The sequence below is a fragment of the Trachurus japonicus genome, chromosome 15, assembly GCF_045865225.1.
Source record: "Trachurus japonicus isolate A0001 chromosome 15, Traja_1.0".
In the NCBI taxonomy this organism is placed as follows: domain Eukaryota; kingdom Metazoa; phylum Chordata; class Actinopteri; order Carangiformes; family Carangidae; genus Trachurus; species Trachurus japonicus.
This window is the reverse complement of record NC_140921.1, coordinates 6220862-6248771: the sequence shown is the minus strand read 5'-3', so window position 1 is coordinate 6248771 and position 27910 is coordinate 6220862. Positions and strand designations below refer to the sequence as shown.

General features: G+C 40.2%; 4 protein-coding genes and 1 non-coding gene across 7 annotated transcripts; 2 read left to right on the top strand and 3 right to left on the bottom strand.

The window, feature by feature from the left end:
- Nucleotides 1–1622: 1622 nt before the first annotated feature.
- On the top strand, nucleotides 1623–13899 carry LOC146973112 (high-affinity choline transporter 1-like). The gene is made up of 8 exons (XM_085799376.1): nucleotides 1623–1900; nucleotides 3239–3352; nucleotides 4836–4991; nucleotides 6168–6316; nucleotides 6665–6808; nucleotides 8053–8206; nucleotides 8811–9028; nucleotides 10532–13899. Exons 1-8 carry the CDS (start codon nucleotides 1717–1719, stop codon nucleotides 11072–11074), a joined length of 1662 nt encoding a protein of 553 aa, XP_085655502.1. The 5' UTR covers nucleotides 1623–1716; the 3' UTR covers nucleotides 11075–13899.
- A 1536-nt stretch (nucleotides 13900–15435) lies between these two features.
- Nucleotides 15436–18074, bottom strand: cox20 (cytochrome c oxidase assembly factor COX20). 2 transcript variants are annotated; one of them, XM_085799381.1, is made up of 5 exons: nucleotides 18043–18058; nucleotides 17905–17945; nucleotides 16934–17048; nucleotides 15967–16030; nucleotides 15436–15864 (listed from the first exon to the last, which is right to left on the bottom strand). In XM_085799381.1, exons 2-5 carry the CDS (start codon nucleotides 17935–17937, stop codon nucleotides 15720–15722), a joined length of 357 nt encoding a protein of 118 aa, XP_085655507.1. In that variant the 5' UTR covers nucleotides 17938–17945; nucleotides 18043–18058; the 3' UTR covers nucleotides 15436–15719. The 2 variants fall into 2 exon arrangements, with proteins under 2 accessions (XP_085655507.1, XP_085655506.1); XM_085799380.1 differs by having other exon boundaries at nucleotides 17905–18074.
- An 865-nt stretch (nucleotides 18075–18939) lies between these two features.
- trnae-uuc (transfer RNA glutamic acid (anticodon UUC)) lies at nucleotides 18940–19011 on the bottom strand. Its single transcript has one exon. It is a non-coding gene; the product is annotated as a tRNA-Glu (tRNA).
- A 1612-nt stretch (nucleotides 19012–20623) lies between these two features.
- Nucleotides 20624–23328, top strand: LOC146973109 (gonadotropin subunit beta-2-like). Of its 2 annotated transcripts, none has more exons than XM_085799377.1 (3): nucleotides 20624–20708; nucleotides 21975–22093; nucleotides 23062–23328. In XM_085799377.1, exons 1-3 carry the CDS (start codon nucleotides 20624–20626, stop codon nucleotides 23293–23295), a joined length of 438 nt encoding a protein of 145 aa, XP_085655503.1. In that variant the 3' UTR covers nucleotides 23296–23328. The 2 variants fall into 2 exon arrangements, with proteins under 2 accessions (XP_085655503.1, XP_085655505.1); XM_085799379.1 differs by having other exon boundaries at nucleotides 20627–20708; nucleotides 21972–22093.
- A 1243-nt stretch (nucleotides 23329–24571) lies between these two features.
- Nucleotides 24572–25653, bottom strand: LOC146973108 (G protein-coupled receptor 4-like). Its single transcript, XM_085801024.1, has 3 exons — nucleotides 25459–25653; nucleotides 25153–25340; nucleotides 24572–25070 (listed from the first exon to the last, which is right to left on the bottom strand). Exons 1-3 carry the CDS (start codon nucleotides 25651–25653, stop codon nucleotides 24572–24574), a joined length of 882 nt encoding a protein of 293 aa, XP_085657150.1.
- Nucleotides 25654–27910: the final 2257 nt, after the last annotated feature.

Below are 27910 nucleotides of genomic sequence, written 5' to 3'. Positions count from 1 at the left end.
TCACTTAATGTGGCCATGAATAAATTAATTTCGATGTTTCCTGTTATTGTTGCCCAAACGCAAATCTTGAATAGGTCTCCACTGTTTTCACATTTAAAAAGGTCTTTGTTGTCTTTGTACAGAGACAATATGAGATTTGCTTGTAGGCAGCCACAGCACTTAAAAAACCCACTGTAACCTATTTTCATAGGCACACCAGCCTCGCTTTCAATAAAACACACACTCGCATTCCATAATTGCGATCAGTGAAATATATGAAAACAATAAAATACAATTTAAAAATGCCCTTGGAAAGAAAAAGTAACGCAATAGTTACTTTCCCTGGTAACTAGTTACTATTATAGTGAAGTAGTGGAGTTACTAACTCAGTTACTTTTTGGAAGAAGTAATTAGTAACTATAACTAATTCCTTTTTAAAAGTAACGTTCCCAACACTGGAGACGAGACGCAAAAATAGACCCTGACTCAGACGGTCTTATTCTCTCGGGCGGATTGTTCCAGAGTCTGTTGGGGCCCGAAGAGCAAAAGCTCTGTCCCCTTTAATAATATTCATCCCTGGACTCTGGAGCGAACAGAAGACGTCTGCCTGAGGTTAAAGGGTCAGAGATAAAGTCTGGGGGGGCAGCTGAGTGAGCAAAGCCTTAAAAGTAATGAGTAATATCAGTCCTAAAAAACAAACAAGGGGGCCAGTGTAAAGTCACTAAAATAGAGATGTGGTCATGGATTATTCCATCTCATTATACTGAAGCATTTTCCCCTCTTCATCCTCTTTTCTTCTTCTTTTTTTTTTCTTATAATTAGGCTATTACTCTGCTCCTCTAAGTAGGATGCATGTTTTTTAGCTTTAAACTGTATCTTGGGTAGGCAATTGATCTCAACCCCTTTATTATCCAAGCATTCCCCCTTTGGAAAAAAAAATCCAGCATCAACCGCTGCCGCCTTGTTTAGTAACCGCAGTTTTACATGAACGATCACAGTCTATGTCCTAAAGTAACCCCGGTGAAGAGCAGCTTCCGCTTTCCCTAAAAACGCTTCACAATAAAAGCCACCCCACGTGTCGTCAGCACGGAGCGCTTTTAATGTGAAGCCGCAGTAAAAAAGCCGGGTGATGACAGAGGTTGATGCAGGGATATAATTAGAAACAGTAACACTGTATTACATGCAGCCTAATTCCTATGAATCCCTTCAGCATGTGAAGGCAACTCGAATCCTGGCTGCAATACTCCCAGCAGCCTATGTATAGATTGTAAATACACACTGCAATAACCATATGGCATCAAGTGAAGTGAGGGTGGATGGAAAGACTATAGACTATAGTGCTCATACATTAACATAACAATATGTAGCCTATGCACAATGGTCTTGGTCAAATCAATACAAACTAATGGATGCCCTCCCATACGCACACACAGACACACTAATTGCTGCTCTACACACACATACACACAAACGCAGCCCATTAGCCTAGGGTTGTCTGGTTTATGCATGTGTGTGTTTCACCTTGACGGGTGTCTGGTGGTGGTGGTGGTGGTGTGTGTGTGTGTGTGTGGGGGGGTTGTTTTAGGTGCAGTTCCGCGCGCCTCCGCTGGAGCTTTCAGAGCAGATCTGCCATGACTATGCTCATGCAGCAGCAGCAGCAGCGCGGAGGGATGTGCTGTATCATCCAGGCAGCCCGGCAGACGCTCCGTCCTTCAGTGGGAATCCTACAGCTCCATCATGGCTCTCAACATCCCCGGCGTGGCCGTGATGATGTTCTTCTACCTGCTGGTCCTCGGCATCGGCATCTGGGCTTCCATCAAGTCCAAAAAGGAAGCCAAGAAGGGCCAGGGGGATAAGACGGAGATGGCTCTTCTGGGTAACCGGGGCATCAACCTGGTTGTCGGCATCTTCACCATGACAGGCGAGTATAGGCTATAACATGCGGCGGCGGCGGTAGAGGCGCAGCCGCCGGGGGGACTAGTATCTCTTTCCATCTGCGGCGCTGCTGTTTTCTGTAAATACGATCACCTGCGTTCAGACAAAGGTTGATTTTTTTTCTGCCGGCGTACAGTTTGTCCTCGTGTCCCCCGCGCTCTGCTGAAATTACATAACGATAAATCGATTTCCTGTGTCGAGCCTTAAATCGCGTTATGGTAAAAGAAAAATAAATAAATAATGAAATAAAACAAACATGAAATAAAACACGATGTAGCTCGGTTTGAACGATCGTTTTTTATAGCTATAAGGAGATTACATTACAAATCCTATTAATACAAAACACGATTTCACGCAATTAGACATTATATAAAATATACATATCCATATATAGGATTGTATGTATAGGCTATAATAGATTGAGCGACAATAAGAGATAGCGGAAGAGTGGTTTTAGACGGATGGCTCAATGCTGCACAACAAAAGAGATCAAATCTGATATACTGATAAGAAACAGACTTTCAAATGAATGAACTCGTGAATACATTAGAAATGAACTAGCTGCGAGCTGAGCTACAGCAGTTGTTCATTTCCTTGAATTTAAGCACACCTGTCACAGGCGTGACATTACACGTTGTCTTCAGATGAGCTCAGACTGCTCACAGACAAGATGCAGAGAGATAAAACAACGGTTGCTTCAAACCGGTCTCGAAGCCTTTGATCACCACAAATACAAATGTGATAGAAAACTTCCTTTACCCATTTACTTCAATGTTCTTTTTAACAGCACAGTGATGTGTATGTAGATCTAAAATCCCCCACCTGGATAGGCTACAATAAGGCATCTATTATTCATCCATCAAGTGAAACCAAAGAAAGGAGAACAAATATTTGACATATAAATTGTTTTTTTTTTCGGGAACAGAAAACAGCACAAACGGTTAAAAAAAACAGGAAGCCTTATGAAATAAGAGGAAGTCATATGATTTTAGGCTGATACAGCATTTATAATATAGAGAGGTGTTTTTATCCTTATGCTTTCATTTCCTGTACATTGTGTCTGTCCACCCTAACCACATGTGTCAGCTGACAGTGTGCCTCCTCTGGCACGCTCAGTGTTTTTAAGGTAATTGGTCATTAAATTTACAGTAAATTCCTATTTAAATTTAATTCCTTATCAAAGTTACAGTAGACAAGAGGCTGGTTTCTGTTATCGGGTTACAGGCAGGTGCAAGAGTATAGCAGCCAGCCTGTCTGGTCCTGTCCTCTGCCTGTGTGTGAATCTGTGTCTCTGTGTGTCTGTGTGTGTGCGTGCGTCTTACAGCTACATGGGTTGGAGGTGGATTCATTGTGGGCACAGCGGAGGCAGTGTACAACCCCACCATGGGACTGATCTGGGCCGTCATGCCAATCACAGCAACCTTGTGTTTCGTCATCGGTAAGACTTCCTTTTAAAGTAACTGAAAACAGAACCAGTAGAGCCGGGGCGCTTCAGGGTCAGTGGTTTTCATTTTCACCTGGATCTTGTCCTACTAAAGCAAAAAATGAGACAGAAAACTCTTGTTATTCTTAGACCCGGCGGGGGAAGAGATGTAAATTTTTGTCCTGAGGACAAACCCAGCATTTCTGCAGATTGTTAAAATAATCATACTAATGGCCTGGGCAGCCTCATGTGAGCCTGTGAGTAATAACTGTCCTCTGTTTAAAACATCGAGTTGAAACAGGGTCTCGGTCTGAGTCAGTGATAACTTTCCCTCACATTCGTGTCTCTGGCTGTGCCCATCTCAAAAAAACGAGGATGCTTAGTCATTACGTGGCTAAGACACAATGGGAAACTGACAGCAGAGCGGCCTCTGAAGTTTGCCACAGAAGCAGTCAGCTAAATCGAAACTAAAGACTACAACAGATGAGACTCGACGTGGAGGCCCACTTGCAGCAGTAGTAACGCTTCTGCAGCAGCACAGGATGTCAAAGTGGGCGGTTGAGTGGCACATACTCTCGCTTCAAAGACAAACTTTTATCTCACATCAGCCAAGTAGTTTCAGCTTCTTAAACGTGAATTGAACTTAGAATATAAAAACAGAAGTGAAAAAACAGAAACACTCTTCTTATCAGTAAAAACCGGATGGTTTCAGGGAGCAATGATGAACAAACCCACGTGGCGTGAATGAAAAGAGCTTATGTACTCTGCACTGAGGCTGGTTCTGTATATGTCATTAGACTTGGCTTGGCTTTGTTTTAACTTCTGTTGTACTTACAGGATTTCATATGTCGTTTTTACAGGTAGTACTACGACATAAAAAATTCATCAACGAATAATCTGTTATTCAGCGTGTGCCATTGTTGTATTTCCTCTTAATTTCACATCCACCCTTTCAGGAAAGCTCCTGAGAATTGGAGAATTATGTGGTCAATCACAAAACAGCAACTTGATACCTTTATTTTCTTTGTTAAGTGAAAATATCAAAGAAACACAACAGGTTACACGGCTTTCCCTTGTGTGTGGAGATTAGTGGGAAAAAAAAAAACAACATTCCTGCTCCACGTGAAAATCACATGAGAAAAGAAAGATTTATCCTCTTAAACCCTGATGAACGTACAATGACTAAATGTGGTTCCCGGTGGCATTTGACCGCAGGGGTTTTCTGTTTTAAATGAACAAAGTGCTTTTATTGCTGAGGTTTTTTTTCCACCCTGCTTTATAAAATGAAAAGGAAAAGAGCAAATCACATGTATGTAAGGAGCGTGCTTGTTGCTGGGGCTAAAAGGGGTTATGTAAGGAAAGTTGAACCCATTACAGGAAAACGGTAAATCAACCGAACTGAAAGCATTTTTAAAGTCATCATCAGATCTCTTTCACTTTGGTAAATGTGTCATACACTAAAGTGACGATCAACCTGTTTCTCTGTTTCATCATTGAGGTGGCCTGTTCTTCGCCGAGCCGATGAGAGACAATAAGTACATGACCATGATGGACCCTTTCCAGATCAAATATGGAAAAGTGACGACGGCCGCTCTGTCACTGGCTTCGCTCGTATCAGAGATTATGTGGGTGACAGGGACACTCATAGGATTAGGTAAGAATGTTTCTATATGTACATGTGAGTGTGTGCAATGCATTTGATCCATGCATGTTGACCCTGGCAGGGCAGCAGCTGTCGATCGCAGCTCTTTGCAGAGGTGCTGAGTGAAACACAAGCCTTTCCCTAATTGTACGGTTGGTCTGAAATAACTCCACCGAGGGCACAAGACTTTAAATCACACCAGTAACCACATGGGAATGATACAGTGTGTGGTGGCAGCACATAAACAAACTGCTTTATAATTAAACCAACCGTCAAGGTTCTTATGTCTGCAGCAAGTCAAGTCTTAAATCCACTGTTAAAGATGCTGAGACGTTGACCTTTGCACTAGATTTATGTGCAATGAAAATGTAGGAATTTCTGGTGGAAGCGACTCCTGCAGTTTCAATCAATGGTCTCATATTTTATACTTTTCCTGTGTTTGATTTGTATTTTTAAGTGTTGATCCATAAAAAGATATATTTGTGGTTTAAAGAACCAAAAAACCATCACAGTGTAGTTTTACATGTCCTCTGTCAGGGCTTCTCTCTGCTGGAGCTCTAGTAACAGCAGGATGGGGAGCCAATCAGAAGAGAGGAGGATCTGAGCCTCTCCTCTGATTGGCTGACTGTTTTCTGAGCGATCCAATAAAAATAAAGTCTAATAGTTCCAGTAAACACTTGGAGAAACCAAATCCTGCAAAGTTGGACGGTGGGTCAAGCTGGGTGGGGTTTAGGGCTCGGGGCAGTTATTGCTTTGTTGTGACATCACAAAGTCACAGAAGTCATGACAGAGAGCTTTTTTTAAAGGCTCAGTTTCTGAATACAGGCTGTGTGTGCATTTCTCTGTGGACTGAGAAGGTTGAGTGGCTTTGGTACTTACTTACATAGTATTAAAATACAACTTAGACCTGATCTAGAACACATAGAAATCTTTACTTTTATACAATATGAGACCATTAAAGTAGGCTATACTTGCCAATACTGTGTTGTTTCCAGTAGCCGCGGCTGATATTGGCTGTAGAAATGTCAATACTTTCATGCTGGCGGTAATTTAGAAAGAGTGCCCCCATTATATACTGGAGTTTGTCCACCAGAGAGCAGTGACAAGTCTATTTTTAAACTGCCAAATATATATAGATATTCGGTCTAAAACACTCATGTGTGTTTGTGTGTGTGTGTGTGTGTACAGGCGTAACCATGAGTGTGATCCTGGATCTGTCCTACACTGTGAGCATCTGGATCTCTGCGGCCGTGGCCATCACCTACACTCTGCTGGGAGGCCTCTACTCTGTGGCCTACACTGACATCATACAGCTCATTCTCATCTTCATTAGCTTGGTGAGATGGCGCTCTCTTCCTGTTGCCCAATTTACTTCCTGACTGTCCCGAGGGCAGCTATTAAAAAAAAAAACATCAAGGGAATGGTTCAACATTATAGCAACAAGCTCATTTGCTTCGAGTCAGATGAGGAGATTACACAGTGCTTGTTTTTGTATGCCGGGCAGTTAGTTAGCCTAGCTAGCATAAAGCCTAGCTGCCCTACGTTTCCAATCTGCACTATGCCAGGCTAAGCTAATCTTAGGGTCTTGCTTCAGACTCGAGCGGCATCATCACTTTGTTGACGGTGTGAAGGATTAGCGGTCGACCTGCTGTTGTTTACTCAATGTCATCATTGTCTGTTCTTAGTGGCTGTGCGTCCCCTTTGCCCTAATGAGTCCCGCTGTGATGGACATAACAGAGACGGCCTACAACAACACCTTCCAGTCCCCGTGGGTCGGTACTCTGGAGGCAGACAGAGCGTGGAGGTGGATCGACAACTTTCTGCTGCTGGTAGGGATGGGTGGAAAATAGAAACGCTTTATCACAGCTAGATTCAAAGGTTTGAAGGAGGTGAAGCTTGCGCGATGTCTCTCGCCCACCTTACTGTGTTTTTTTTTTATATCCAGCTATGAGGTCACTGGGATCTCTGTTCTTTTTTTTCTCATGATTATATATCTACTTTGTGATCTAACTTGTGCTGTGAAATTGACTGCACTGCAGCTGTTACACAAACAGGCTCCCATAGGTTTCATGTTTGCATCACACATCTGATTTAAACACTGCAAAATCTCAAAATCCTTCCAAGAATATTTGTCTTATTTCTTGTCAAAATGTCTGATTTCTAGTCAAAACTAATCTCTTTTCACTTAAAATAAGACTCATCACCTAAAAATTAACTTGTTTTTAGATAATTTTTCTGCTTGTAATAAGAAAGGAAAACTTGATCCACTGTCAGATTTTTCTACTTATTTCAAGTGAAAATAGGCTTGAAAGAAGTAAAAAATGTCTTAAAACAAGCTACGTTTTAATGTGATTAGTCTTATTTTAATTATAATGAGATTTGTTTTGACTAGAAATGACATTTTGACTAGAAATAAGACAAATATTCTTGGTAAGATTAGGAGTTTTTGCAGTGAAGGAACCATTTGACTAGATTTGCTATCACTCCATGCCTCATGTTTGCATTTAAAGCTTACTTATTTTTGCTTACTTGTCTAGAAGAAGTGTGTGCAAGTATAGTATCAAACATCATGCCTTCACTCTTCAAGAGCTGTTTCCAGAGCAAAGCTTATGTTAACTCTGGTGTCTAATATGTCTTTTCTGTTGAGGTTAGCATGCTAACCCAGCTAGCTCACTGTACGCTGCAGTCTGTCCAGAAGATGTAGAGCTGCTCAGAGGGCGTATCATGACCTTTTGCCTTGTAAATACCACCACCTACTCTTGGCACAAAACCATATATGACGAGAGAGAAAAAAAAATCAAAACAACCCTTTTAAAAATCCGGGAAACTTCTCTCTCTTTTTTTTTTTTTTTGAGCTACAAAGACGTGCAGCTGGGAAGTTTGGTTGGGGAATTGAATCCCTAAAGAGACTCTTTGGCGACTCTGCACACATATGGTAATATCTGTATCTCAGAGAAAACAGATAGTACCGAGATCTGTTTATTCATGACATACTCAGGCTGGAGCTGGATATGTCTCTCCTCTCTACTTGTTATCTTGAAAAGAGTTTTTTTTTTTTTTTTTACCTTCCAAGGGTTTGGGAAACTTGGGTCTTCAGAACTTCCACCAGAGGACGCTGTCCGCGGCCTCCTCGTCCACAGCCAAGATCACCTGCTTTGCCGCAGCGTTCATCGTCCCCACGTTAGGCATCCCTCCTATACTCCTCGGTGCAGTCGCTGCATCAACAAGTAAGAAAATATCTGAACTTTTGAATCTTATTTTAGCTTATTTGAATTGACACTTCACATTGGTTGGTTGAAAAATGTCAGAAGTAGGGATGTCACGATTACAGATTTTCTTAGTACGATTATTGTCAGAGAAATAATCACAGTATTACGGTTATTATGCATCAATAAATTTCACAACACTATGAATATGTAAAATCAAATATAGTCAAAATATAATTTCATTACTAATCTCTTAATATAGGACCAGTTTTTAATCCCCCGGGGGAAGTGTTTGAAATATTTAAGTCATTAATTGTCATCTATACCAAATGTTTAAGTTTATTTTAATATTTTTTTACAATACAAATGACACGCTAACATTTAAATTCCTTCCAATTAAGTGTTACGTTAGTGAATGGATCAGTATCTGCATTCTCCTTTACTTTGGTGCACATCTGCCGATACGGTTCCAACATAATCTTTTTCAGAAAGTGACGGTATTTAGGAATCTTTACGATCAATTAATTGTGCCGTTTAATACTGCGATAAATTGTGAAAACAAGTAATTGTGACATCCCTAGTCAGAAGCATATTTATAAAGCTTTTGCCCTGGCTCCCTCCCCAGATTGGAACATGACCTCTTACGGATCCCCGTCTCCGCTCGATCGCGGGGAGACGGGACTCGTCCTGCCCATCGTCCTGCAGCACCTCACCCCGACCTACATCTCCATTGTGGGTATCGGTGCGGTGGCAGCTGCTGTGATGTCATCCACTGACTCAGCGTTACTGTCTGCAGCCTCCATCTTCACCTCCAACATTTACAGGGCCATCCTGAGGACACAGGTGAGAAAGAGGAGAGGACGAGCAGCAGGAAATAAAAAGGCTTTAAGTTCGACAAACAAATCAGCAAATCTTTTAGCTAAAGTTAAAATGTTTTTAAGCCGCCACGACCTTGAGAAAGCCATCCATGCTTTAATTAGTTCACGGTTAGACTATTGCAATGCACTTTATGTTGGCGTCTCCCAGTCTTCCCTTAGTCGCCTTCAACTTGTGCAAAATGCTGCGGCCCGTCTTTTAACCAACACTCACAGACGTGTGAGCACATTACTCCTGTTCTTAACTCCCTTCACTGGCTTCCTATCCTTTTTAGAATTGATTTTAAACTTATAATGTTTGTTTTTAAATCTCTTAACGGCCTCGCCCCATTGTATTTATCCGAGCTCTGGAACAAGCTCCCCACCGAGATGCGTCTCATCTCTGACCCGGGCCTTTTCAAATCCAGGCTAAAAACCTATTTATTTAGGATGGCTTTTAATACCCAGTAGCGCAATGACACTTTTATCTTATTTTATCTTATTTTAACTTATTTGACTTTGCTGTATTTTATTGCTTTCACAGTTTTTATTGTTTTTTAATTGTTTTTATTTATTCTTCTTTTTTATTATCACCCGTTGTAAAGCACTTTGGTACACCAAAAGGATTATTGTAAAGGGCTGCACTGCAAAAACTCAAAATCTTTCCAAGAATATTTGTCTTCTTTCTTGTCAAAATGTCTCTTTTCTAGTAAAAACTAATCTCTTTCCACTTAAAATAAGACTCATCACCTATAAAAATTAACTTGTTTTTAAATCATTTTCACTTGTTTCAAATGAATTTTCACTTGAAATAAGCAGAGAAATCTGCCAGTGAAAGCAAGTTTTTTATGCTTGTAATAAGAAAGAAAAACTTGCTCCAGATTTTTCTACTTATTTCAAGTGAAAATATGCTTGAAAGAAGTAAAAAGTATCTAAAAACAAGCTAATTTTCATGTGACGAGTCTTATTTTGAGTATAATTAGATTTTTTTTTTACTAGAAATGACATTTTGACTAGCCTGACCAGCCAGACTATATCATTAAAATGTCTAGTCTGGCAACGACCGGTAGACCTCGGCTCAATCCAGGGGGCGGGATGAAGGCTGTCTTTCAAACTGCCTCTGCACCAATAGGGTAGCGCTACGACCAATCAGAGCAAAGAGCAGGATGATGTTAGCCTGACAAGCCAATTAAAATGTATGTCGTCATCACGTTAAGCCCGCCCAACGACTCTCTAAACAGATAGAGCGCTGTGATTGGTGAACACAAACGGTGTTCGAGACTCAAAAAGTTCCTATGGCTCGTTTCTAGACCCACCTACGGCGCAAATATATTTGCTGCCGCTAGGGTGCGTCTAGATTTCTAGGCTACATTTTGACTAGAAATAAGACAAATACTCTTGGTAATATTTTGAGTTTTTGCAGTGTAGGCTTTGGGAAAAAAAAAATAGAAGAGTTCCTGATTCTGTTTGCCTTTTTTTTCTTCGTCTTCAGGCGTCAGAGCAGGAGATCCAGTGGGTGATCCGGGCCTCGGTGGTGGTGGTGGGCCTGGCCGGCACATCTCTCACCTTCCTGGACAACAGCGTCCTGATGATCTGGTTGCTCCGCTCCGACCTCACCTACACCCTCATGCTGCCGCAGCTCGTCTGCGTCCTCTTCTTCAACATCTCCAACGCCTACGGCGCCATCCTGGGCTGCGTGGTGGGGATAGTGCTGCGGGTGCTGTGCGGGGAACCGGTGCTCGGCCTCGACCCCGTGCTCAAATTCCCGGGATGCACTCTGGTGGACGGCGTCTACATCCAGCAGTCTCCGATCAGAACCATCTGCATGCTGTCTGCAATGGTGGCCATCTTGTTGTTCTCCTACCTGGCGTCCGTGCTCTTTAACAGAGGCCTGCTTCCTGAGAAATGGGATATTTTTAATGTGAAAGCTGAGCATTCATCACAAACACAAGGTGTTGCCAAATCGAACCAGAAGTTGAAAGAACAAAACGAGAACAGTGAAGCGTGTGAACCGATGTTAGAGTCGACGTGTTAAGTAGGAAAAATTATTTGAAGTACATGTTTCATCTGTTTTGACTGGTTTGAGAACAAATGTATGTATTGTGTAATGGCACACTTTTAATTATAGTACAGTATATTTTGGTTTTGTATACTTTTATATGCAGCATAAATGGAAAAAACATCACACATATGCTCTTTGTTATAAGAGCTCAGAATGTTTTCTGCAATTTTATGCAGCATTGATACTTTCAAGCATTGACGGATTATAAAACAATGGACCCCAGGGCACAGACACACGACAAATATATTAGAATTAGAGTGACGCAGGGTTGACAAATTTTTGGAGGGTTAGCCTCACACTGGTTCCCTCGGATTATTACATTGACTTTTGGATTGGTTCAGAAAATTAACAGTTTAATAGAGCCGTTTGTTCACCAAAGAACACTAACTTCATGATATTTGGAGCCAATGTTAGTCTGCTACACCACAGTCACAAGACTTCAATGTTACTACCACTAAACTTCTAACTAGGCTCTTACCTTTTTGACAAAAGATTTTCCTCTTACAGAGTTAGTAACAGTTTGGGAGAGTGCCAGTATAAACATAACGGGACTAAGTAGATTTGTTTTTAGGTTCGATGTGACAACCTTTAAATGACCCCAAAAATGTAACAGGGCTTTTTTAAGAGATGTGAAAGCTTGAATAAACAATGCTGGTGCATTTACTGACGTAGAATGTAGTCATGGAATAAAAAGTTAAAATGTCTTGGGTTTGTGTTACCATAGACCTTATTTCAGTCATCTAAAACAAAAAGATGCATTAGTTTGACAGGAGGGAACCAAAAGTGCTAAAATGCTACAATGCTAATTTATTTCCAAGATTGTAGGACTCAACCCTGCAGCACTCAGATAGGAAAATTAAAGAATATGCAATTGGATCAGGGGCAAAATGAATGAAATGATTAAGAGACATCCCTTCTTTTGACCAAGCTTTTTGAATTTAAACTCAATCACTGCCATTTACTACAGAGAGTCTGGTTCAGGGGCCCCTGGCTGCACCCGTGCCTGTGCCTGGTTGGCTCATGGGATGATCCATCCATGCTTCAAAAGTAATTTTATATTTGATTGCACACCATTCTTCTTTTGGTTCGTTTGGTCCTGGTTTTATTGCAGCTTCAGTATTTAAAATAAAACAGCGGTTGTCAACAGTAAAGTATTGCTAATGTTAAAAAACCAGGAACCTCACCTGTGGTTTGATTAATGCTGCCGACATGCTGCTCAACAATTGGTGAATAAATACAGAGAAACACCAGCTGGACTAATTTAACAGGCTGTTTTGTGCCTTGAGGGCCAATTTGATTAAATTATGTTGTACCCAGAGCTGAGTTAAACAGATAACATGGAAGCAAAAAGGGCAAAGTGACCAGAAATATATGTTTAAAACATGCTTTCTTGCACTGCTTTTAAGATACAGATACCTTATTTCCATCTATTTAAAAAAAAAGAAAAAAAAAAAGGTATCAACTGTTGGCATAATTAAGCAGTTAATGGCTTAATGACTTTAGATTAAATAATAGATTCAGTTAATTTAGTGAAGACAGAGATCTTTGTGTTTTAAAATATCTAAATCTGCATGGATATATGGCTAAACATGGATATAATCAGTGTTAGAATTAAACCCTTAATTTGCTTCAAGTCCATAGGACTTAACCTGACTTCATGTGTCCTATGAGCTTATGATGACACATAAAAATAACCACCCTCTGTTACATAATTCAGCATGGGACTCTGTGGCATGTCCGGTAGTGACAGATGTCTGGACAATCCCTCCTTCCCTCCCTCCCCCTCCCCCTCCCCCTCTCCCTCTCTCTTTTCCCCCTCCCCCTATGTCTATGTCAGTCTAAGTAGAGCAACAATATATCAGTGTGGTATTATATGAGGTGGCATCTCGCTGCTGACTCGTGCCAACAGCTCTAGTGGAACAATCGTCCCACAGGACACAGCGACGCAGGCCCGAGATAAAGGTCTTCTATAATAAGACCACACAAGAGGACGCTGCTCCGGCTGCTTCCTGTGTCCTTCGTTTGATAGTTGATGGTTAAGTCGACGATGAGGTTCAGAATGCAAAGTCTAAATGTGCACTAACAAGCTAGTGAATGTGTAGTGTTGGATTAATAAATCAATTTGCTATTATTTGAGTTGCAAAGCATCAGAATGACATTAGTTTTATGATCTTCTCTATGATTTTTTTTTTTGTTGTTGATGTTGTTGTTGTTGTTTTCTTTGCATGTTTAATTAATTGACGTTTGTTTTTGGAAATTATTCTGGTAAATGCCTTAAATTTCACTCATGTTGCTCTGCCACCAGATCAGATTTGAGTGGAGAGTTTCATGATTGTTAAAATACAGTTTCAGGGGGATTTTATAGCCCTGTATGTATTTTGGCACAACAGTGTATTGAAAACAATAATGAGTATTTTCCTATTTAATCTTTGAGTTGCTGTGGAAAACATAACACTTACATCCATTCAATTTCAAAACAGAATGAACAGTGACATTACAGCTACTAACTGCACAAGCCCTGTGCCTACTGTTGTGTCTGCGTTAGATGCACCGCCTAAGAAAAGGTTTGTGCATCGTGATGCGTAAAAATTTTCTTTTCCAGCATTTGTAAAATCTGTTGTCTTTGTTCTCTGTAACTGAGGTAAATAAAGACAAGTCCGAAGAATTTTGCTTGGAGCAATAAACAAAAAAAGACAAAACAAAACAAAACAAAAAAAAAGGTTGTAAAAGGAGATGAAATGTCAAACAGGAAAGAAATGATTTGGCTTATTCTGTCAGTAAAAAACGGATGCACTTCATGAGCGGTGACTTTTGTTTTTGTTCTGGAGGGAAACGAACAGTTCGCAACTTACATGCTGATGTTATCTGTTATAATTCTCCTCTGCTGTCGGATTACTTGTATGTCACATGTTGTCAGGGGCAGGAAGTGTGGGAGTGGATGGGAGGTTTGTTCACAGACAAATCACAGCGCGTGGATCTAGTGACATCTGCTGGTCAATAGGTTGTAGCTACAGCAGCATTTTTAACAACTAGTGTGACTCATGTTTTAGACAGCAGAGGAGGAGGAAGGGCATAAAAACAAAAAACAAACCACTTCAAGTTCAGTATAGGAGACAACTACACAACTTACCTTGAGGTTGTAGGGATTTGGTGTCTTGCTCATGGGCACTTCACTTCGAGTCGGCTCAGTGGGATCAGACAGTGTACTATCGCTCATCATCACTCAGCTCGGCTTCATCCTCTAAAACGGGACAGTGCATGTTCAGTGAGGCTCACACTAATGAATATTCTCCCTCGATTAACAAACATGATGTTCAACTTACAATTTTTTTCCCCGGGTGTCTCCCTTTTTTCATTTTAATATGATAACCATCCAAAAAAAAAACAAGTACAAAACAGCAAACAGCACATTTAACATTATTTCATATCTAAAAACATTCATTCATTATACACAGGGACAGCATATATGGTTGAATCACATAGGGCTGACACGTGAAGATTGTGATGCAACAGTTATTAGAAATTTCAAGAATGACGACACATCCTCGACCAAATACATTTTTACATCATCACACAATTTATTTTCCACATGTCAAGTTTTAAATATTAACAGCCAGGGTTTGAGGTGGAGTTAAAGGTTGACAACAGTGTATTAAATATCAGACCAAACCTGAATCAGTTAGACCACAGCAGGTGTTTAGACAGAAAACAAACCAAGTAACTGTAAAGTCCAGTTTGTATTTCACCTTCCCCTGGGTTCTCCAGAAACACCCACTGGGCTCTGACCAGTTACATCCAACACGAGTGAAACATAAATTAAGTTTGTTATCACGATGATCCGGAGCTGAAGTACCTTTCCAAGCTGCACCACATGATTCTTAAATAAAGAAATAAAACAGCAGAGATCTGGTTGTCACACACATGAAAAAGAAAACATGAGCACTTTTTGTTTGTCTTGTACATTTCCCTCAAAACATGTGATTTAACACGGCTCCCAATGAAGACGACGTCTCAGTTTTCAATAATAAACGTGGAGTTAGGAGCCCTGTGAGGACGTGTGTGTGGTCTGACCTGCAGCTACACGCTGTCTCTGACGTTTGAGCAGATACAAGAAGAAACTGTTTAAATATTGCTGCTTTCAGTCACTCATACAGCTGTGTGCTTGTTGTCTATGCACAATGTGTTGTCCTGTTGGACTATATGATATGACTTATCATCAGTACAGAGGCTTGTATGGTTTTGAATATCCACATCATCATATCAACGCCAGAGAGGCGAGTCAGCTGCATAGCAGAGCACATGTACTGACATAGACTTGTTTATACCCTTTAGCAGTTTGGGGGAGCAGGAAATGTACCTGTTTGATTTTAAAATCATTGAAAATCAAAGGAGGTTGTAGGTTTGGTGTTTACATTTGATGAAATACTTCATCTGTCCCATCAATTGATCAACAGACCAGGCTTTTTTTTCTTTTTTTTGCACACTGCAAACCTGGATCAAAGCAAAACAACAAAAAAAAATCCATTGAATGGTGGATTTTTGTCAGTTTACCCTGACACTGTCCTCTTTTCTTCTCCAAGCTCTTATAGAAGACGAGGAGAAGGTTCAGCGCTGGAGATCACGACGGCCCCGACGGTGTTTGTGCTCCAGGTTTGTTTGCAGGGTCAAGTAGAGATCCTTCGTACACAACCTTGTTCTTGATGCCGTCCTGGATTATCCTCTGCTGCACGCGAATCTTGGCGTTGTTCATCCTGCAGTAAAACCTGGAGAGGGCGATAGAAGGACACAGGTTTCTATTAGAAACAAAAGTAGATTAATATTAAAAAAAAGAAAGAAGGGATGGTCAGTGTGTGAAGAAGACCTACCAGGACCCGAGCGTGGTGAACATGAAGCCTGCGAATCCGACATCAAAAGACCTCTTCACTCGACCTGCAGACAAAAGCACAGACTGCTGCTGAGAAACTGCTGAGTAAAGCAACTTCTACCTGTCATTGTTTTTTGTCTTTTATTCCAAAATTATAGCTTTAAAAAGTTTGTATTTTTCACAATAGGTACTGTATCTATTGGCTAGGGTGTTTCAGAACTCAAAGATAAACCTCTGAGTTTAATTTTATCTGCAACAAAATTATAATAAAACTAAGCCTGTGAATATTCTCATTTGTCCAGGTAATCGTTATCCCCAAAGAAATTTAAATCAAAAGCAACTGGACTTGGTTATTTGTCTAGGAAGACGTTTCACCTCTCATCCAAGAGGCTTCATCAGTTCATCAGTTCACCCAGCTTGGTCAGATGCTACATGAACTGATGAAGCCTCTTGGATGAGAGGTGAAACGTCTTCCTAGACAAATAACCAAGTCCAGTTGCTTTTGATTTAAACTTCTTTGGGGTATAATAAAACTAATCCACGAGTTTTACTTGATAAATTGAAGTCAAAATCCAGACTGCCTCATGTCTGAACATCCCATCCCATGTGTCATCAGGACAGGCTCTATATGGGTCAGTGAGGAATAGTGCATCAACAGATTTCATATCCAGGTTGTAGCTGCAGGTTCTGCACACAATTACCATTTATTTAAACCTGTGCTTTTGCTTCTCAGCCATGTTGAGCACGGACGGTGCTGTGTTTGCTGTGTTTACTATAGAGGCTCAACGACCTCTCATACTGTGGACAGGACAGACTTCCAGTGATGGTTGCAGCATAATTCAATTCAATGGATGTTAAAGACTCAATGTGGGACAGGTAAAAACCACAATCACAAAAAAAGAGCAGTGAAAATGACCCACATAAACACACACACACAGTGTTCAGAATGATTCAATTAGAAAACTCACTGGTGGCCAGAAAGTGGAGCAGGCCAACAGCCAGTGAGCCTCCAGCTCCGTGCAGGATGGCCTCTCTGGCACAGGGAGTCTTCTGGACGTCCAGGATCCCCAGCAGCCTGAAACCCTGAGGCGCAGAAGGAGAGAGGAGGACTTGCATTAGGAAAACTGTAATACACTGAGTTGTGACTGTTTTACTGGAAAATGTGTGATATTTAGTGAATAATATGCATAATATGTGAGCCGAATTTTTCTGAAGCGCAGAAGGAGTGAGGATTTGCATTAGGAAAACTGTAATCAGGGCCGTTGTATAGGGGGGAAAGGTGATGATAATTCTAGGGGCCCAGCACCCAGTAGGGCCCACAAAAAACCCCAGTAGTCAAATCTTTGACTGAATTATTCTGCATAAGACCCTGACTAATACTCATAGTAATGCTGCATTAGCATCAAAATAAAGTAGGCTAAATAAAAAATGATAATACATACGTAGTCTAAGAAAAAAAGTGGAAAAGTCAGGGGCCCACTTTAGTATTCTTTCAGGGGCCCCAGAATTCCTAGCTACGGCCCTGACTGTAATACACTGACTTGTGACTGTTTTACTGGAAAATTAGTGATATTTAGTGAATAATATGTGAGCCGAATTTTTCTTTGAGACTAGATGTTTTGGAAAAGCCTTTTAAAAACCTGCTGTGGCATCATTTCCGTTTCCTTGGCTCATGATATCTTTTTAATCGTCAGTTTTTTGAACGGGATCATCAAACCATAAAGGATTCAACTTTCTAGTCTCTCTACTTAGCTACAACACGGACGTTTAGTAACCCCGATCGTCTTTACACGGTAAAATCTACAAATAAATCAACATTAACATCACAGCAACAGTTTGTGGAAGTCGCTAGCTGTTGTTGACCTTCTAAAAAAGAAAAACTGGACCCTCCTTCTGTTAAAAAACACGTTTCCTGGTTGAGTTTCATTTAGGTTATTACCTTGTTTTTGTTCTCCTGCTCTTCTTCCGCCATTTTATCACCTATTTGGAAATAAATAAATAAAATGAAATTAAAAAAATGTCAGTTTACGACCAGTTCACCTCAAAAATACACATCCTGAAGAATTTTCGTAATCACATTGGGTTCGGGTCCGTTCGCTTTAGACCGCCGACCGGAAACAGCGTTCACAGCTATTTGGTTCCGACCCAACATTGCGAATAGGCCTACGTGTTATTCATCGCTCACGGACAAATTAAATAATAAATCGATTCTGTTAATTCATTTATTATTGTTATATAATAATCATGTCATTCGAGTATTTCTCTCTTTTTTTGTTAGATTAATAGCCTATGTTTCAGTTTACTCAGCTTCAGCAGAGTAGGCTAAAACAGGAATATTGCAATCTACAATGCTGTAGCTGTTGTTGAATTTGTTTATTTTATTCATTGCAGATTAACTTTCAGCCTATGTGCGTATTTCTGCAATTGTAACAGACATTTCCGCTACGGGATCTATGTAGGCTACACGTGAACTGAATTGTTGTTACAGCGTCATCTTATCCCATTGATAAACCGCATCCTCGCGGGATCAAAGTATATAAAACAAACCACATCAAACAGGAAGTCAGTGTGTCACAGTGATCCCACACTGATAAAACAGGATTACTTCCTGGGCAGCAGCAGATTAGTAGCTGACAAACCCTCATCCTGTTTACATGATGGAAATTATTTCCGAATATAGCCTATTTTTGTGGCTAATAGGTTGGACTGTCACATATTATAATGAACAAGAGGTCCAACCAATACGAACAGAATGTATTAACATAAAACTAACATGTAGGATCTTACACAGTTTCCTTATACTTAAGTGTGGGATTTTTAATAGCCTAGGGAATTATAATTTAATTCCTAGTAAAGTGCTGCTTCATTTCACGGCGGAATAACGCTTCTCTTCTCACACTTTTACTAATCATTTTAAATAAGCTACACTACAGTTTGTAGGAACATCTTTCAAGCATCAAGGGGAAAACTTCTTTTCCCATACCGGGAGTCGAACCCGGGCCGCCTGGGTGAAAACCAGGAATCCTAACCGCTAGACCATATGGGACATGTTCAAGTGAAGTCACGTGTAGGCAGCCATCCATCAATACAGTGACACCAGACACTCAACCTCTGCATCAATACAGATAAAACAGGTTTAGTTAGGTATCGTTTACAATGACCAGGCAGTGAGGGCTGTGACGACGCCATCTGGTGGTCGTATTAGAGCAGTGGTTCCCAACCTTTTTTTTACCATTGAAAACTTTGGTGACCCCCCCCCCATGTAAAATAAAATAAAATAAGGAACATCATAACTTCTTTTACATAAAAATACTTTATTATATTTCAGTAATTTAATAACAGCATGTAACAAACAATCAGGAGAACCTGTGTATGATTACAACATATTTCTTCAGAACTTGTACTTTTAAAAACATCACTGTGTTTTTAAAAATACAAGTTCTGAAGAATATGTTGTAATTTTACACAGGTTTTTTCTCATTGTTCCATGCTGTTTTTCAAATTCATTGTGACTGATATTGCCCTGCTGTATATTATGTATTTAATGTTTTAAAACTGTTGATATTCAATCATCTATTGATATATGCCTATAATTTATTTGTTTATCTATTTAAATACACGAATAAATGTTTAATGTGGCCCTTGAATTTAGTTGATTTTGTCACATATATGAATTAAATGCTTAGCCTACTCGTTTATTTAACATTTTAATTACATTAAAATTATTAAACCCCTTAAAATCAAGAGGGCTTCGCGACCCCCCCTGGATCTTTGGCGCCCCCCAGGTTGGGAACCACTGTATTAGAGGACAGCAGCACCAGCAGCCTCAGTAGTGGACAAATGTAGCATCTACAATATAATGTTAGAGATATGAAAAAACATATTCATGTAGCTAATTATTACTATGACAAATATCTATCACTTGATTTTGTAAAATTACAGGCTAGTGGATAATGAGTTTAATTCCTCCTCCGTCCTTGTAAAACTTGCTCTGTAAGTGACTCAGAGACAGATTAATCTCCTGGGTAGAGATGAAGGTTAAAAAGGTCCTATGATCCATCCTTCAAACAAAAAAAAAGGTAATCAAGGTCGAAGCACCGTGACATCCAATATGAGCCAGTATCATCCTGGATACCAGAGCTCCTCTCTCCTCTGTGCTGTATAAAAGCTGGAGCAGAGCAGTCGACCTCAGCACACCTGCTGCAGACACCAGAGAGGTAGGTCCAGTCCGGCTCAGACACACCAACAACAACCTGGTCATTTGTTTGATTTATCCGAGTTATTTCTGTTTTTCGTGTGAATTTTGCGTGCGTTAGCTCAGCTGCAGTGTGGTTTGTGGTCTCTGGGTTGTGTTTACAGCAAACAGTGAGACTGCAGTTGTCCATGTTAGTAAGTCACTATCAGCTATAGCAGCCTTTAGCACAAACACTCCATCAGACACTCATCATTGTTTTCTGTGTGACTAAAGCTGATAAGAATTGATTTGAAATCGATAAGATTTTATCAACATGCTTGGGCAGACATGACCACAACTTCTGTTACAACTAAGTGAATGACAGGAAACCATGGAGAATGTGAAATAACCAACGTGACATCGTCTTTTGGTCACTGTTGTTGTTGCAAAGACACCTCATTGTGCATTTTTCCTCTCTTGCAGGATGATGACTGTACAGGTCAGCAGAGTGATTCTTCCCCTGATGTTACTGGGAGCCCCTTCCTCCCTTTGGCCCCTGGCTCCCGCAGGTAAATGAGACAAGATAATCAGATGAAAGTTCATATTCATCAAAAAGAAAAAGTCCTCCAAATTCAGCTGCTTGTGATTTCACACAAAGATCAAGTAACATTTAACCTTTATCAACATTTCTTTTGACCAATAATGGCCTTCAGCTATAAACAACAACAAAATATTTTTTATTGTCAAGAAACTCATCTGTTAATATAAACATATGCTGCAGGTTGTTTATATGCTCTGTGCAGAGACTTCACATTCCATAATGTCTCCATTTTCATCTTGATGTTTCTCTTAAAGCAGAAGTAAGCAATATTTTTGTGTTAATATAAGTCTTAAATAGTTATATCTTCCGACAGCAATCACTTACATAGAGTGTTTGGACCGAAACACGGGTCTGTCAGTCACTCTGCTCTGCTCTGAGCCGAGGAGAAAACTTTTCTCGTATCCTACAATTTTTATCCAATGAGGAGAGAGAACGGCATGCAGGGCTGTGTGTGCAGCCAAGGGATGCGCCTGAATGTGGTGACGTAGGGACGAGGACTGTTATGGTGCGTTCAAGGCAACTCGTAACTCGTGTTTTTCCTACCTGTGAAGTCGTACCAGTTCGATCTGGTACGAGTTCACGGGTCGGAAGTTACGAGTGGCCGTTATAGTGACTTTCACAGGTAAAACAGGTCGGAAAAACACGAGTGGGTTGCCTGGAACGCTACAAAGTCGTAAGTTGTGACTTGAAGCTGTAATTTACGGTTTCAAAAGCCTGCCTGGAACGCAGCATTAGCCAAAACGACCGGATCGCTTACTTCTGCTTTAATAATCCTGATGTTTTCCCCAGGTTTATTTAAAATGGAAATTGAATGCTTTTATGGTCATCGTGCAAATGCACATGAAGTAGGCTAGTCGTACTTTTAGAATGAGTGTCTCCTCAGGAGTACATGCAAATGAAATAAGTACATGATCCAAAAAAAAAAAGTTAATTAATTTTAAAGTGTTAAAGAGAATAGGAATATTTCTAAGACTCTGCAGCAGCTCTCTCTGTAATAATAATTAATGGTTAGCTATTTGTTATCATGCACTGTCAGTGCATTAAAGTTAATGTAGTGGGAGAGACTGGGACACTCAACAACTCAAAAAGAAGTGTGTTGATAAAACAGGAAAACTACATATTAACGTTACACATAGGCCTACTAAATTGTCCTTGACATGGGATACTGCCCATGGGATCCCCACAGAGTTTCAGTGTGTGACATATTTTAACTGTAATGGATTTCTGTCAGCAGTGGCCTTCCAGCTGCCGCCCTGCCAGCTGATCAACCAGACGGTGTCTCTGGAGAAGGAGGGCTGCCCCAAGTGTCACGCCGTGGAAACGACAATCTGCAGTGGTCACTGCATCACCAAGGTATTCTGGGTATATTGGAGTGAAAAGGAAAGGATGGACAGCCAAAGAAAAAATAACAACAAAACAAAACAAAAATGGCTACAAATTCTGATAAAGCAATATTTATTGGATATAATAATATTGAGTTTCAGTTCATTACAATTACACATTATTACAAGTCTTGTTTTTAATTTAGATAAAGTGAAAACATAGAAATATCAGAGTATCATGAAAAGATGGTAAATTGATAAATGAAAAAAAAATGCAAGAAAAAGATTGATAAAAATCCAGATTATTAATAATTATTCTGTAAATAAAAAGCACTGGCAGGTTGAAAATATGTGTTTTCATATTAAAAATATGACCTTTTATGAATTCAGCTTCTTTCATTAAACTGATGGTTTAATATGTTTTGTTAATTCAACCCAATGTGAACAATCAATCAATTATAAAGGTAATTGGATGATGGATTAATAGTGAAAAACAATAGCTCTGTGCATATTTAATTTTATCTTGGAAACAATGACATATAGTTTACATGCAGTACCTTCTCTGTGGCTTTATACAGACATTAAGCTTCACTGTTTTAAGAGGAAGTGCTGATATCACGGTGTTAAATCATCAAGTGGAGTGACAGACACGTCATCTTTAGGGGCCTGTCATATGTTCTCATTTTAAAAGTCTCAATAATTCCTTAAAACAGCCAATTACTGCAGGTTTTTAGCAGGAATTTCTGTCTATTTCTGTTGCTCACCCTGAGGTTTCTCCAATTTTTCCCTGTTAAAAGGGTTTTTCATGGAGTTTTTCCTCAGTTGATATGAGGGTCTAAGGACAGAGGATGTTGTTGTGATGCCATGTAAAGCCCTTTGAGACAAACTGTAAAAATGGGCTATACAAATAAAATTGCCTTGCCTTGCCTTGCCTTGCCTTGCCATGCCTTGCCATTTCAAATGTGAAATGTGATCCTTATCATTTTTGTTTCTCTCCAGGACCCTGTCATCAAGACACTGTTCAGTAACGTGTACCAGCATGTGTGCACGTACCAGGACGTCTATTACAGAGCGTTTGAACTTCCCGACTGTCCTCCCGACGTGAACCCCATCGTCACCTACCCCGTGGCTTTGAGCTGCCACTGCGGCCGGTGTGCGATGGACACATCTGACTGCACCTTTGAGAGCCTGCAACCGGACTTCTGCATGAATAACATACCTTCCTACTACTAGTCAACACAAGACAGCACGATCGACCAGAACATAGTGTAGAACTGTCCTGAGTAAATAAAGATCATCACAATTACCAGGGCAATTATGTTTCTGTTTGATTTGTGGCTGAATGTGCACCATGTGCCAAAAACAAAACTAGTGGAATAATCGTTTAAAGGGATAGTTCACCCAAAATTCAAATTTCACTCATTATCTATTCACTCTCATGTCGACTAAGAACTGTGAGAATTTTCAGAGTCCTCCGTCCCTTCTCTGAGTTACGGGGGAGTCCACGCAGCAGTATTTGTCCATATAATGGTTGTCAATGGATACCAACTTTCTTCGTCCAAAAAGACACACCAAAAAAACATCCAAATACCTCCATTCTGCTCGTCTGTAATGTCCCTCTTGTATTGAAGCCCCGACATGAGAAATTGTTCCGCCGGTCAGTGCAAATCACGCGAGATTTGCACTGACACAGGAAGAGCAGTGAACCGAGACACCGGGAGCTTCCGCTACAAACAAGCTTAAAATATAGACTTATTTAATTTCTCATGTTGGGGCTTCAATACAAGACGGACATTACAGACGAGCACTATGGAGGTATTTGGATGTTTTTTGGTGTTTCTTTTTGGACGAAGAAAGTTGGTATCCATTGACAACCATTATATGGACAAATACTGCTGCGTGGACCCCCCCCATAACTCAGAGAAGGTACGGAGGACTCTGAAAATTCTCACAGCTCTTAGTCGACATGAGGGTGAGTAGATAATGAGTGAAATTTGAATTTTGGGTGAACTACCCCTTTAAGTCTCTCTGGGAAAATGCAGTGTTGGGATCTGTACATGTCTTGACTCTTGTCTGTGTCTAGATTAGAAGTTAAAACAGTTTCACGCTGATAAAAGCTGCAAAAAAAACAAACTCAGTCAGCTTAACTTCCTTCCCCTGAATTTTCCCTTGCTCAATCGGATATTTGTCACAAAATCTTGTACCACTTACAGACAATGACTCACTCTGGTGACAAGTCAAAGTCTGACCTGAGACATGACAAATTATCTCTATGTTCTGAGAAATAAGAAAACAGGAAGAGACAAAGGGTTTATCAACAATTTCCTTGTTTAGTAGCCTATAATGCAACACAGATGTTTTCTGTGGGAACACAATTTGGATATTTTGGGTAAATCTTAACTTTAGAACAGTGGCTTAAAAAAATAGACACATAAAAACTAATGTGGATTTTAACTTGCAGAATTGCTGCAGCAGTTGAGGATTTTTATTGTTTATTTTAGCTTGTAAGTCAAATGATATCTCTGTCACTGTTCATCCTGCAACAACACACAAAGGCCAAAAACTTGTCTACAGCTCCTTTCCTACTGAAAACATACAGAAACAAGTCTGCAAGAGGACTGAACATTATTAAAGTGACAGTCACCTTACTGAAGGTATCATTATGCCTTGCTTCTTCTGAAAGTATCAAAATTATGACAGGCAGGGACAACACTGTGTAAATAAGTAGCACCAAAACCAGAATGGCCACAATTCGGCGTTTTTCATCAGGGGGGACACTGATGGCTGCAGACAGAGCTTTAAAGGTCCCAAACAGAGAGAATGTCAACAGAGGGAAGGGAAGAAGGAAGAAGCCAACAAGGATGATTTCCATGGCCTCAGGATGAGTTACAAAACTGAAGGGTAAAACAAAGAGAAGAGGAAGGACCCAGGCCACGACACAGACCACAACAGAGGTCTTGATGTTTCGTCTGAAGTGGTACCACAGCGGGCAGGCGACGACCAAATACCTGTAATACACAGACACAGAAAATGGTCAGACAAAGAAAAGCTACACACACACACTGATAGATAGAGTCGACTGATAGCTACCTTTCCAGGGCGATGCACACCATGAAGGAAACGCTGGTCATCAGACCATGAATGTAAATTGAAATTAAGGTTTTCATGATGATGTCATTCCCAGGTTTTGCCACATCAACGATCATGGTGCAGAACTGAATGATGTCAGAAATGAGAAGGTTGATGATGTAGATCGGAGCCACGTGATCCTTTCTGACCTGCAGGAAAACATTGAGAAGAGTAAACACAGTGGCTGGAAACATGTTCTGCTGAAAACTGCACTCGTATGAATTTGTCATCAAACTCTTCCTCAGTCATGATGAACTGAGTTCTCACCAGAGAGTAAAGTTGATAGATGGCCACTAGTATCAGTGGCAGGCCGATACTGATGATGATGCACAACACCACGTCCCTGATGAATAAACCTTTCACAATTTTGCTGATGATGTCGGTGATTTTGCATTTGTATTCGGGCTCGATGTTGCTGTAGTATTTGTCCACTGAGGTGTTGTTAATGGGGAAATCTTCCATCTTCCTATAAAATCTGTTGTTAAAGAGAAGAGCATGTTTTTTTTGTTTTTAATAATGAGATTTTATTTTATTTTCAGAACTTACTTACAATTATGCATGTAAGCAACCAGAATAAAAACCCCAAATTAAAGGTAAGAGAGAAAGCAACAACATATCGACAGATTAAGTAATATATGTCTTTGCACACAAACATTTCTTTGCATAAGTACTCAGCCTGGGACTGTCTAAGCCAATGTGCTCCTCCTTCTGGATAGTTAGGGTCCGGGCAGCTAAGCTGCCAGGAACAGTGAATGGTTTACTCAATTTGTGAAGCCGCTGTTGAATTGCCACTTGCCATTAGCTCAGGGCGATAGACAACAGTCTTTGGTTCCACTCCGGAGTATTCATCAGCATCAAATTTCATTTTTTGGTGAACTATTCCTTTAATTAAAGGTCCTGTGTGTAAAATGGGGGGAAAGCGTGATATCTAGTGTTATTATTAGCTACTGTATATGTATAGGCTGAAGATGATGTGATAGGGTCCTATTTTTAGGCTTGAAGATCATCTGAGCACTCTTTTTGACAATACGGGATACTTGGTTGTATCTAAACCAGACGTCCATCCTATCTAGCATTCTATTCATAAGTGTAATCAAGCTAAGTTCATCTTTGTCTGTGTGACAGTTGAGGTTCCTGTCACTATGCCTCCAATTGATCATGTGCCCTGGCTACTTGGCCAAGAAGATGTCCCTTTGGGTGACTGGCAAGCGTGCATGACTCTTATCCATGAGGTGTGGGTTCAATCCCTGCCTGGGCCCTCTTCACCTTGCCACATCTGTAAGGCCTTGTCCACACCAGCCTGGGTATTTTTGAAACCAAAGTTTTGTTAAATAAAATTCTGCATCCACACAAGTGGTGTTATAAAAATACTCCATACACACGCAACTGTAAAATCCGCTACCATGTGATGCAATGTACGCGTAATACATTTTAGCTAGCAAGCTAACGTTAACTCTAGCTAACAACCTTACATAAAGGGGCGTAGAGGAGCTGCGCACGTGTCATTTCCACACGCAACCGCTGAAACCCAATCGGGCTGAAAACTTCACCCTGGACCCCCTGTGGACAAGGCCTAAGAAAGACATGAGTGTCATCAGCATATAAAATTAAAAGCGGTTCATTTGATAACAAATTCAAGTTGTTGATGTAGGCTATATAAGAAATAAAAGAGGACCCAATATTGAACCTTGTGGAACACCAAACTATATGTGGTTGTATGAAGAGTTCCATTCTATATTGTCGAAAGCCTTTGACAAATCAAATAGAAAGAAGAAAGAAAAAGACACTTACTGTAGATTTCTGTTCAGTACAGTCAGTAGTCATCCATGAATTAACAGTTTTTATGAATGACGTTATAGATAGATTGAGATTGAGAGAAATATTGTGACTTTACCTTTGAAAGCTTGTGTCTTCTCGTCTGTGTCACTTTGGTCTTGAGCAATGCAACAATTTGCTTTATATATGATGAAGGTGGTTTCGTCATCAAATTTCTGCTTCTTCTTTCTTAGAGGTGGTTTTTCTCCTTATATCACTGACGTCATTGTTGGTGAAAAATTTCCGTTGAAGATATGTATTACCACAGCTTTATTTTTATTTTTATTTTTGTGGTTTCCTGAACACAACCTGCCTTGGAAAACATTAGCATGATGAAAAAGCTGATCATCAGTGTAATTTGTAATTTCCCAGTTTGGGATCAATAAAGTATATCTATATCTATCTAAATCAAAGTACTGAATGCTATTATCATGAAATTCCCAGGTTTTCAACGATCATGTAACAGAAATGAGAAGGTTGATGATGTAGATCGGAGCCATGTGATCATTTCTGACCTGCAGGAAAACATTAAGAGTAAACACAATGGTTGGAAGCATGTTGTGAGCTGCATGTTTCTATCTTATTCTGCTGAAAACTGCACTCTCAAAACTAATGTCAAAGGAAGATTTTAGCAGTGTTGTCTCTTCTCTTTATCCACACTTTCTAAAAACGTGAAATTCATCTAATCTTCACCACTGAGGAAGACGGATGTAGCCTACTGTATATTTCTTGTGAATTCATTGCTGGGAGTCACATTCGTATTGGACTAAACAATAAACTTCCTATAGACTTTAGGTGCTTTGCTTCACTGTGTCTGTGCCTCCCTTTGTTGTTTTTTATTGTAGTTTGCATAATGCTTCTTTTTAATGCTGACTTGATGACAAAATACAAATGAGATTTAAGA